This window comes from Anoplophora glabripennis, unplaced genomic scaffold (assembly GCF_000390285.2).
Source record: "Anoplophora glabripennis isolate ALB-LARVAE unplaced genomic scaffold, Agla_2.0 scaffold1603, whole genome shotgun sequence".
NCBI classification, from domain to species: Eukaryota; Metazoa; Arthropoda; class Insecta; order Coleoptera; family Cerambycidae; genus Anoplophora; species Anoplophora glabripennis.
The window spans coordinates 1-11,564 of NW_019417699.1; the positions used below are offsets into that span (position 1 = coordinate 1).

The 11,564-nt window shown below is 35.4% G+C and overlaps 1 protein-coding gene across 1 annotated transcript; it reads left to right on the forward strand.

Moving 5' to 3' along the window:
• Window positions 1-9,364: 9,364 nt before the first annotated feature.
• LOC108916036 lies at window positions 9,365-11,357 on the forward strand. The gene is made up of 3 exons (XM_018722225.1): window positions 9,365-9,506; window positions 9,561-9,772; window positions 10,756-11,357. The coding sequence occupies exons 1-3, from the start codon at window positions 9,380-9,382 to the stop codon at window positions 10,813-10,815; spliced, it is 399 nt and encodes a 132-aa protein (XP_018577741.1). The 5' UTR covers window positions 9,365-9,379; the 3' UTR covers window positions 10,816-11,357.
• The last annotated feature ends 207 nt before the right edge of the window (window positions 11,358-11,564 follow it).

Below are 11,564 nucleotides of genomic sequence, written 5' to 3' on the forward strand. Positions count from 1 at the left end.
ACTACATACATGTTCTTCTAAAAAACAGATCGACTCATTGTTTAAACTTTGTACATTCAATAACAAGATATTTGGGTAAAATATCACTGGACTGCATTCTTTTTCGCCCGTGGGTGAAAAAACCTACTGACACAGGCACCCTCCGGCCAGACGTCTGGATTCATGGCCCGTCTAAAATGTTCCTCGTAAACATTTACCATGAACGATGAATAGAATCCCGGGTTCCTCGATGTAATTTCCTCGCATGTTACCTCAGGAAAGCTTAATTTCAACAGTTCTTTCAATTCTAACATAGTTGTGCCAACCCTCAACCTGCACACATGTAAAGACGTAATTTTTGGTACTCCTTTAATAGAAGAATCCACCTTTTTTCCTACAATTGTGTGTCTCCTACGAGCTCTGCTAGTAACCTTTTGCCATTCTCCATTCCCTTTCTCGGGTGCAGATGCACCAGTGTTAGATACTCTATTCAACTGCTCCTCATTGCCAAGATTTATTATGTCACTACATTTAATTTGTGCTTGAATTTTCATGAAATCAGCTGATACTTGCTTCTTTGATATATAAATATTATTGCCAGTGTTTTTATTTGTATCTGTTGTTTTTACATCCACATCCGTATTTTCACCTTTCTTTGGCTGATCCACTTTGTTCGACTCACTTTTTCTCGATTTATTTCGTTCTTGGACACTACCTGCTTTAAATGAAATACCATTCATTAACTCAATTTGTGAATGTAACAACTGAATTTTTTCATTCAACTCATTTATTAAAATGTCCATTTGCCTAAGTATATAAGAAAATATACGCGGATCTACACTTTTATCCGTAGTTGTCATTTCATCTAGAGCATCGTAAAATGCGGAGTCGATACCCACATTACTATTTTCACTTTTTTCACAACAAACAATAGTGTTATCTTCACAAAACTTTACACTCAGCTTTGCACAACTTGTGTGAAAGTAACTTGAACATTGTCTACATTTTAAACCGTTTACTACTCTTGATTTGCAGCGTTTACACGGCACACCATTTACAGTTCCGCTTGACCCGGACGCCATTTTTTGGACTTATATACTCTATCTTAGTGGGACCGCCTAGCCGGGTGTCTTGGCCGGCGGATTTCGATCTGTCGAGGCAAGCATCACGGACGTGGGCTGGAATTTGGATGGGTGACCTAAGGCAGGCTCGGGGACGTGGCTGTGGCAGCCTACCAAGAGACCTGGATCGCCCAACATTTGCCGCACTCGTGTGGTCCCCGATTAATGGTAATGAGAACAGAGTAAGAAAATCTCTGTAACTCAAGACCATGCTATCATACATAAACTGTCCGAGACTTTGCCACCAAGCCACCCGTGTAGTAAATAGGATGGTTTGAAGAAATGTACTCGAGTAATGAAGGAGGGTGTACAAGGGGCCTAATAAGGCCTAAGTGCCGGTGGTGGAAGACAATTCCACCACCATCCGACATACATACATACTCTATCTTATATGAATTCCTTCCCTGTCGTCTCTTTCATAATGCCGATTTTAATTATTTTGATTTGGAGACACATATGCAGGTATATTAATATTTTTTTCGAGCACTTCTAAATCATCATGTAAGGTCCGATCAATTTTTTTGTCCCATCAATTATTCCTATAACCTCTGGAAATTCATATTGGGCAAAATATTGTTCGATTACAACTGCCTCATTACCTCGGCTATTCTATAATTTGTGGAGACAAGTTACTTAACAAGTATGTAACTTTTCTGATTGTTGTAGAGCTTAAGGCAATGCAAAATTTACCACAATGATGGGTGAAATAATTAGAGATGGCAAATTTTTCTTCAATTCTGTTAGCTACTTCCCTGATGATAACACGGAAATGTTAAAAAAAACTTGGCCACTATATTCAGGTACAGTAATTTCAAAGTAGTTCTTATTTTTTACTCTTTCTGTTTCTTAGAGTAAATCTATTTCATCATCACCCAAGCTGGACAATGCGGCTAATAAGTCATCTGAATCACTGGACTCAAAATCGGACATCTGTAATATTTTAAAAAGTTTATTTAAAACACCGAGTTTTTTATATTCTATTTTTTATTACCACAAGTAAAAATTCCATATTAATAAATACAAGAATTACTATTTTTTTTAAAGGGAATTTTCTTTATAAAATGTGACTATTTTTACTTACATTAAACTAAAATCGTTAACAAAGTAATTATCAAAAACATAAACCTTACTTATAGGTTAATATTAACAAGATCACGTCATAAATTCCTTGAAAACTAGTTTCTTTCTAGGAACATCAAATTCTTCTCATAAAGCTAATATTTTTTATTATCTATTTAGTTTAATTACAGTCCGGAATTACATATTTTCATTATTTATATAATTCAAAGTAGCTTACATTATTTATTTTAAAATTTTTAACACATCACAAAAATGACATGATTGATTTATAATTCAAACTGCCGCATTTTTTTCTCCCCTCTCTCTACATATGGCACACTAGCGCCCTCTTATTTTTGTAAGATTTTTGTTTACATGGAGTTCGGCTCCTTGTGTAGTCTCCATGGGTAAGACGATAGTGACTTGACATAGTTTGACACTTTTTACCACGAGGAGTTGATACATTCATTATATTGGTTACACTGGTCTTCATTTTAAATGATGAAATAAATTGAATTATACTGAACATTTTCCAAAGTATAAATGTATTATATGTACAGTTAATCTACATCCAACCAATGAAAACAGCTTATGCTTATTTTTATCAAAAATTAAATTTCCCTTGTTCTAAGGATCCCAGATATTAATTATTTTGTTCTATATTTCTAATAGACATATGCATTAAACCCCATCGTAAGTAAAATAGAATGACACTGTTCACATATTTTTTTTGGAATCTTGCTATAGTTGGGCTAGCTTGTTCTAGATTCTCCTAATAAACATAATGTGCATTCCTAATAGACGTATTAAAGTGCATCGTGAGAGAAGCCATTTCACAATATTTTTTGGGATATTCCATAGTCTATTTTGTCATGAGAGAACCTCTAACAGCTGGGTAGATATCACATTTTTGTGGTAAACACTACACATGAAACTTTCTATCTATCTAACGAAATAAAATTAGTGATCCCGGGTATTTATACTCTCCCGTAGATGGCCCTACGAATCATAGAAACACGTATTCCATTTTCAGTATAGGAGCGTTTTTTTAATCTTATTTAATGTATTAAGCTAATTCAAACAAATTAAGAAAACTTTTATAAAAAATCTTATTCAATTAAGCCAAAAAATGTTCTTCCGGCACCAGACATCTAGGTATGCAAACGATATTCAACCTCACAGACAATACTGCTGATACTGTGGGAAACAAGTAATTTCCAGACAATCGCAGAAATATAAGAAATATGGTAGTAATTATCTCAAACTCTTAGTGGCCATTGAAGACGGTGAAAACAGCCTTAAACCTGTAAAATATATGTTATCCTATTTAAGAAAATTACGTATCTTGAAATTTACTGGAGTCGCGGAAATATATCAGAAATACGGCAGCAATCACCGTGATCTCTTAGAGGCCATCGAAGGGGGTAAAAACAGCCAAACCTATACAGGGTGTCACCTAACGAATGTTATATACTTCAACTTTTTATTTCTTGTTTTTTCCTTAACTCACAACCCAGTTAACCGATTTGAGCAAAATTTGCTGTTGTGTAATTTCTCTTCATCACGTATCCAGTGATTATATTCCTATTAGGTTAAATCATATAGGGCGTTCATTTTACTACATCCCTTTGTGAATATTTTTCTGTAACTGTTTCGTACGTTTAAATTTTTACACTCAACTATCAGAAATAGGTAGAGAATTTTATTCTACACAAAAAAATTATACATTTTACCACATCTCTTTGTGAATATTTTTCTGTAACTGTTTTGTACGTTTAAATTTTTATACTCAACTATCAGAAATAGGTAGAGAATTTTATTCTACACAAAAAATGTATACCTATCAAAAGTCGAAATTATGCTCGGTTATGAAAATGTCACAGAAAATATTTATTAACACATACCCCATGTTTTTTGGAAATACCTAACTACATGCCTTTAATAAACTGAAAGGTGGCAGTAATAAAAGTCTACTAATTTATAATAAATTTTCTACGTGTCCCCAATTCTCTTCAACACATTTTCTTAAACGTTTTATGAAACTATTGAGAATAGTCTAACTTGTCGTACGGCGTCTTTTATTCAAATGATCCCAAAAGTAAAAGTCTAACGGGTAGCGAGAAGGCCAAGGAAAGTCACTACCTCGACCAATCCAACGATTTGGAATTGCTTGATTTAAATGATCTCTAACCAAATGGCTGTAATGGACAGGGGCACTATTGTGCATGAACCACATTTGTCGTCTAGTATTAATGGGTACTTCTTCGAGAGCCCCAGGAAGTTATTGCCGAAGGAATTCCAAATAATTTTGAAAGTTCAACCTTGCAGGTAGAGCGATAGACACCAAAATAAAATTTCCTATAATCCTGCACCAGACGTTAACTGATGATTCTTGTTGGAAATGATGCTCTTTTATTGCGTGTGGATTTTCTTCGCTCCACACGTGAGTTTTTCCAATTAAAAACACTTCTACGGATAAAAACAGCTTCATTTGTAAAAGCAATTCTACCGAGAAAAGTGTGATCTCTGTTGTGTAGCTGGAGAAATGGATCCCAAAACGTTAGCTTGCGGTCTGGTTCATGCAAATTTTGTACAGGATGAAAATGGAAACATTATAACTGCTGCGTGTGGAGTACAGTTGAAACGATTTTGCGGCCAACTCCTGTGACTGCTGACAAACGACGAATTTCGGGATTTTTTCATACTCTAGAATTTGTTCCTCGTCTTGTATCTTCCATTTCATGAAATAGACCGAAAGTTTCCAATTTACAAAATTTCAAAATGCCTCAAGTATATTTTTTCGATTTTTTTGCAAACATGGCAAAGTTTGTAACCCGGTTAAATGATTTGGCTTTTTTATTTTTCAACTTTTTAAATACTAAATTCTAAGATTCAAATTTCAAAGTACCTCAAGAATATTTTTTGCAAAAGAAATTTTGCTTTAAAATATAAGAGTCGCTTAAGCCCCGCAACTCTTCAGCCAGGTCTGCATTTTCGTATTCGGGTATCACTGGAATAAGCTTTGAACGATTTTTCACAGTGCCTCAAATACCTACCCAAAAATGTCTATCAGTTCTTGGACTACAAGTATAATTTTGGCTTTTGATAGATATACATTTTTTAAATAGCATAAAATTCTCCACCTATTTCTGATTATTGCGTGTAAAAATTTAAACGTACAAAAAAGTTACAGAAGAATATTCACAAACGGTTGTAGTAAAATGAACGCCCTGTATGATTTAACCTGGTGGGAACATAATCACTGCAAACTTCATGATCACCGACGGATCAGTGTCGACAGTTTGAATCGCACCTATTCAGACACCTGAATAGTTTGCTAGGTACGACTCATCTCCGAACCACCGCATACCACCCAGCAGAAAATGGGATGGTAGAGCGATTTCACCGCCAATTAAAAGCAGCGATAAAATGTCACCAAAACGATCGATGGACTAGCATTCTTCCCACTGTGCTATTAGGAATACGTGCAGCGTGAAAATAAGGCATTCAAGCTACTGCGGCCGACATGGTGTATGGACAACATCTACGCGTACCCAGAGAATTTCTTCATTCCTGCAGGACAGACGAACAGCTCAACACCGAAGCGGATTTTGTTAGGGACCTCAGACGTCATATGGAGAGCTTACGTCCAACCGCAGTTAAACGCCATGGCGAGAAGACGCCATTTATTTTTGCCAACAGCGACACGTTTTAGTGCGTGCGGACAGCGTTAAAACTCAACTACAGACTCCAGATGATGGCCCGTTTACAGTGATCAAACGCGACGACAAAACATTTACGGTGCTAGTGGGTGGCGCGAAGTTTGTCTATAGACAGAGTCAAACCTGCGTATTGTTGCGACAAGTACCAGGAACAAGGACAATAGCCTTCCATCAACATCGAGGTTCGGTATAAGGTTTCGTTTTTCTGACCCGCTGCAGATTCCGTGATGGCATCCATACTGGCAGGGAGGTGTGTGGGTACACATGTCTGCAAGTGACCCATTTTAAGTATTACATCAAGAGCCTGACGCCAACCGGACTAGTGTAACAGTTGCAAGAAAAATAAGCGGGTCGCAACAGGGTTCCAGAAAAGGTCGACAACAGACTGGCGCCAAGGACCAGATACTTACGAACGTTTGCACATCACAAGGACTCTTCAGCTAACGCTCTCCTCGACAACACGTATTCTTTTTCACTAACTAGTTTTCAATAAAAATATTTTTATTTACCGTTGAAAGAGAGTTTTATTTTGCTGCACACCGAAAGCAACTCTCAATGTATTTTGTGCATCATTTAATCGAGATTTATTTAGATGAATGCAAACATTAATACATTGTTATTATAACTTTAATGAACTTTAGTATAATCACTACCATACATTGTAGAGATGATTGTAAACATGAATTCAATTATCTTGAATATTAGCAGCGTAATAATTATTATACCTTATATATTAGTTACCTATTACTTTGGCAACACGTAAGTATACTTAATTATTTTAATGCACATAAACTGATGTTGAAGATTGCTTAGAAGGAAACACAGTAACGATCGAAGCATTGTATCAATGTCCATATTGATGCAACCACTTTGTTATAACAGCTGAGACAGATGAAAGTAGTTTTAATGCACCCGCAAAAAAATTCAAACTACAAAAGCAGATTTTAGTTCCCCGTGATTCTTCTATTGAATATAGAATTTTGACCTTTATGTGTTTACAGCAATAAGTGATTTTGCAAATTGTAAAACTTGTGACGGAAAAATAAAATTTTAAACAGCTTCATAAGAGGTCGTGGTTTTAAAATCGTTTTGCTGTGTGATAAGTGTGAGGAGCGTGCCATAAATTCCACTCCTTTTATTAAGTATTCTTATGCGATAAACAGACGATTTATATTTGTGATGAGAATTCTTGGAATAGGATTGAAAGGTGCAGCTAAATTCTGTGGATTGATGGACATGCCAACTTGCTTGATGCAAAATATCTATTACTTGATTATTGAAAATATTCACTCTTGTGTGAAAGTAGCCACCAAGAAACTTTTCAAAAAAGCTTGTGCTGAAGTAAAAGATGCGACTGCTGAAAACCAAGGTGATGAAAGTTGTGAAGAATTAACAGTATCAGGCGATGGAACCCGGAAAAAACTAGGATACACTTCTTTATACGGAGTAACATCATTGATTGGATATTATACGGGGAAAATTATCAATACAGTTATAAAAAGTTCGTACTTCAAACAATGCGAACTTTGGAAAAAGAACATGAATACTGAGGAGTACAACGATTGGCTAGAAGATCACAAAGATGATTGTTCTGCAAATCATAAAGGCTCTTCAGGAAAAATGGAAGTCGATGGAGTCATTGAAATGTTCAGGCAAATGTATTCATCGAACGATGAATACATTTGCCGTTTGTTATAAAAATTACATCGGTGATGATTACTCCAAAACCCAAACACGTTATCTTATAAACATAATTATCTGTCTTTACCACCTGGTTTTGCTAAAGCTATCTTTCCAATTTATACAGATCTCAGCGATAAAAAATTATTGGAAAGATGTGTTGGTGGTTTTACGCAGAACAACGAGAGCTACAATCAGTTGATATGGAAAATAACTCCAAAAATCGTTCCGCGTGGCTCAAAAATTGTTGAAATAACAGCTTACATCGCTGCCGGGATGTTCAATGAAGGTACAACTTCACTTTTGTATTACATGAATGCAATGGGGCTATCAACTAGGCCCAATACCCATGCCTATGTCGTGAAAGAGGATGCAGAGCGCGTCACGATCTCTGACTTGAGAGCGCATAGGAATATTATGAGCCAGGAAAGAATACCTTTCCAGAAAAAATTCATTCTTTGCCTTGCAACTGCGTATAACCCCATAAATCAGTCATATATATACAGGGTATCCCGTTCATGTTTCAAAAGAACTTATGTGCAAGTTCCTCATGGGAAAATATCGGGGGTAGTTCATATAACATTATTTTCTTAGACGCCCTATTTTCGAGATACAGTGTGTTAAAGTTGTTTCTCTCCAAATGGTTTTTCTTAATTATCTTTAAATCGGCTAACGATGAAAATGTCAAAATTTATACACGAGTAAACATCAACTCGACGTTAAAAATAATTAGGAAACAGACTCGAAGACAGACAGAACAAAATAGCTGCATAATTAAACAAATGAGCAAAACTCGAAATACTACAGTAGATGCTGAAATTGTCCCCCATTTGCTTCCATGCAACTTCATTTTTCTCGAAAATGGTATCTACATGCTGTTGAATTTCGACAAGTATATTTTGTTTTGTAGTATACTTTAGAGTATACAAAACTGTTTAGAAATGTAACTTGATTTTTAACATGTTGTTTTTTCAATTGTACCCCTCCAATTACCTGTATCGGCGACACTGCTTTTCAGAAAAAACCGTTTGCACATTGTTCTTAACGATGTTTGCACTTGTACAAATTTTAATACTTTTATCTTTCGCCGATTTAATGATAATTAAGGAAAACTATTTGGAAAATAACAACTTCAACACTGTAACAGAGCGTTTAAGAAAAAAAACGCTACGTGAACTACCCCCATTATTTTCACATGAGGAACTTGCACACAAGTTTTATATAAACATGAACGGGATATCCTGTATATTAAATATTAATTTCATATGTATTTTATTTCCAAAAGCAAATTTGATTTACAGGTTTATAAGGCTGAGTTTGATTTGAAAACAGGTGATTTGCAAAAAAATAGAGATTGCATTCTAACAATACGATGACGAATGCTGTTAAATGGCAATCAAAAGATATTACATCCCTACAACAAATTTTTAACAATCAATCTAGAATCTATACTGAATTACTCAATATCCAATAATATTGATTCAATGGGTTAATTCTTTATATTTTTCACTATAATAAGCGATTGTTATGGGCCGGCCACACATACAGGCTTTACCGCGCGCTTGCCTGCACAAATCAGTTTGTATCGGGAAGCCCGTACGTGTGGCCGGCAAAACGTTATCTCGCACAAACTGAAAAGCGCGGCTTGCGTAAACTTCGGCTTGTTGAAGATTTTGTTTGTGCAAATTCGGTTTGCACGGTAAAATTTAAGCGTGTGGACGGCGTACAGGTGTTCAGTTCACAGTTCAAGCCGTGTTCTTAGTAGGAATGTAGTGCTTTTTCAACATGTCTGATGTAAGAAGTTATTCAAAGCCATTTATGACCGATTTTATAGAAGTATATAAATCATTGCCATGTCTGTGGCAGATAAAATCAAAAGAATATTCGGATCGCAATAAAAAGAATGCGGCGTATCAAAAACTGATAGAAAAATTAAAGGAGGCTAGTATTTAGTTGTATGCATTTTAGATACAGGTACATGTAGAACTATTGTAGGTAGAAGCAGATGCAAATAGGGATTTTGTGATAAAGAAAATCAACTCATTACGTAGTTCTTATCGCAAAGAAAAGAAAAAGGTATCTGAGTCACTGAAATCGGGTGCTGGCACAGAAGATGTATATACTCCAACACTGTGGTATTACGACTTATTTAAATTTCTAGATCACCAGGAAACACCTAGACGGCCAGTGACAAATTTTGAGGACTCACAGGTATGGGGTAATTGTATAAGGAATGTTAAATTTTAAAGCATGTTAAAAAATATTAAAGCCTGATATTGAATACTGTATTTATTCTATAACAGATACAAGTTAATAAAATTTTATTATTTATTTATGTATCCCCTATGTTACACATTTTGTTTTGCCAAGGAACGCTACCTTCGCTATTGACATAATTTTGAAATAGTTCTCTCGTCTGTTTACCATCGTTTGAAATAGCCTTATAATGCCCTCTTTCAAGGTCAGTTAAATTATAATCATTTGGTTGGAAACCTAGGGATAGAGTGCCCTGAATTGTGTCTTCATAATCCATGCTACCCATTGGTGTATATGTGGCTGAATATTTTCTTCTCAAAAAGTTATGAAGCACACAACACGTCGTAACAATAATATCTATATTGTCAGGGTCTACATTTATGCTGGTATGAAAAATACGGAATCTCGATGCTAATATGCCAAATGCATTCTCCACGACACGTCTAGCTCTTGATAGCCGATAATTAAAAATTCCTCTCTCATTTGTAAGCTCTCTTTGACTAAAAGGCTTTAAAAAGTTGGGAGTTAAGGCAAATGCTTCATCACCGATGAAAACGTAATTAAGTATTTTATTTGAATCATTCAGTTGATCTGGTTCCGGAATGTTTAAAGAATTATTTTTCAATTTATGATAGAATGTTGTGTGCTCAATTACGCCTCCATCTGATACTCTTCCATTTACACCAAATTCGGCGACAATAAACTCGTAGTTTACGTTGACCACTGCCATTAAAATCATACTATGAAACCCTTTATAGTTATAAAAATATGATCCACTTCCTTGCGGAGGTATTATCCTCACATGCTTACCATTCACGGCACCCAAACAATGTGGAAAATTCCATTTTTTTGCAAATTCCTCGGCAATCTGTCTCCATTCTTGTTGGTAGGTTGGGACCTAAAACAACATGGAAAATTATAATACATTTCAATTGCAGGATGAAAATGATATTGAGTCAGTACAAAATTCCCCATCACAGGATCGGCCACCATCATAGGCTTCCATCGGCAATTCGGAGCTGGACACTTTACCTCCTACTCCAACTTCTTCTAACACTTCAGTACCACCAGGAAGGCCATATAATAAAAATAGATAAAGAGAAATAGATAATGTAATACCTTCTGTGGGAAAACGCTTAACTGAAGCAAGAGTTGAAGATAAACACGATATTTTTGGACGAAATGTCGCTAAAAAGCTGAGAAGTTTACCTAATGATCAACGCATTTATTTAGAAAAAATAATTAATGATGCAGTATTTGAAGCAGAGTTAGGAAATCTGACCAGAAATTGTTCTATCCATATTCCGAGGCCTACAACAGAAATGTCATCCAATAGTGCATACAATAATTTTATGCAATCATCTGCTCGTCCCACGCTATACATTCCTTCACAAACGCCTTTGGATAGAGCGTCTCCTAGTAATGTCATCAGCACTCAACCTGTTCAACAAAATGTGGTCGACTTCCTAAAAAGTTACACGCCTCTTTAGCGTGCAATTCTCGAATGTAGTTATGTATTTTTGTAAAGTACAGGGTTTTTCATTATAAATTATCCACCCATAGAAAAAAAAGTTTGAAATAAAAGTTATGTGGTTAAAACTGAATTTTGTTAAAATGTTATCAAAAGTACAGTAGCGTGCAGATTTCAGGCCATACAAACAAATGTATGTTTTTTAATGACGTAGGTTGTATATTATTAATTATTAATAATAATATTCTTTTTTTCCTAATTTCAAAAATGTACCAT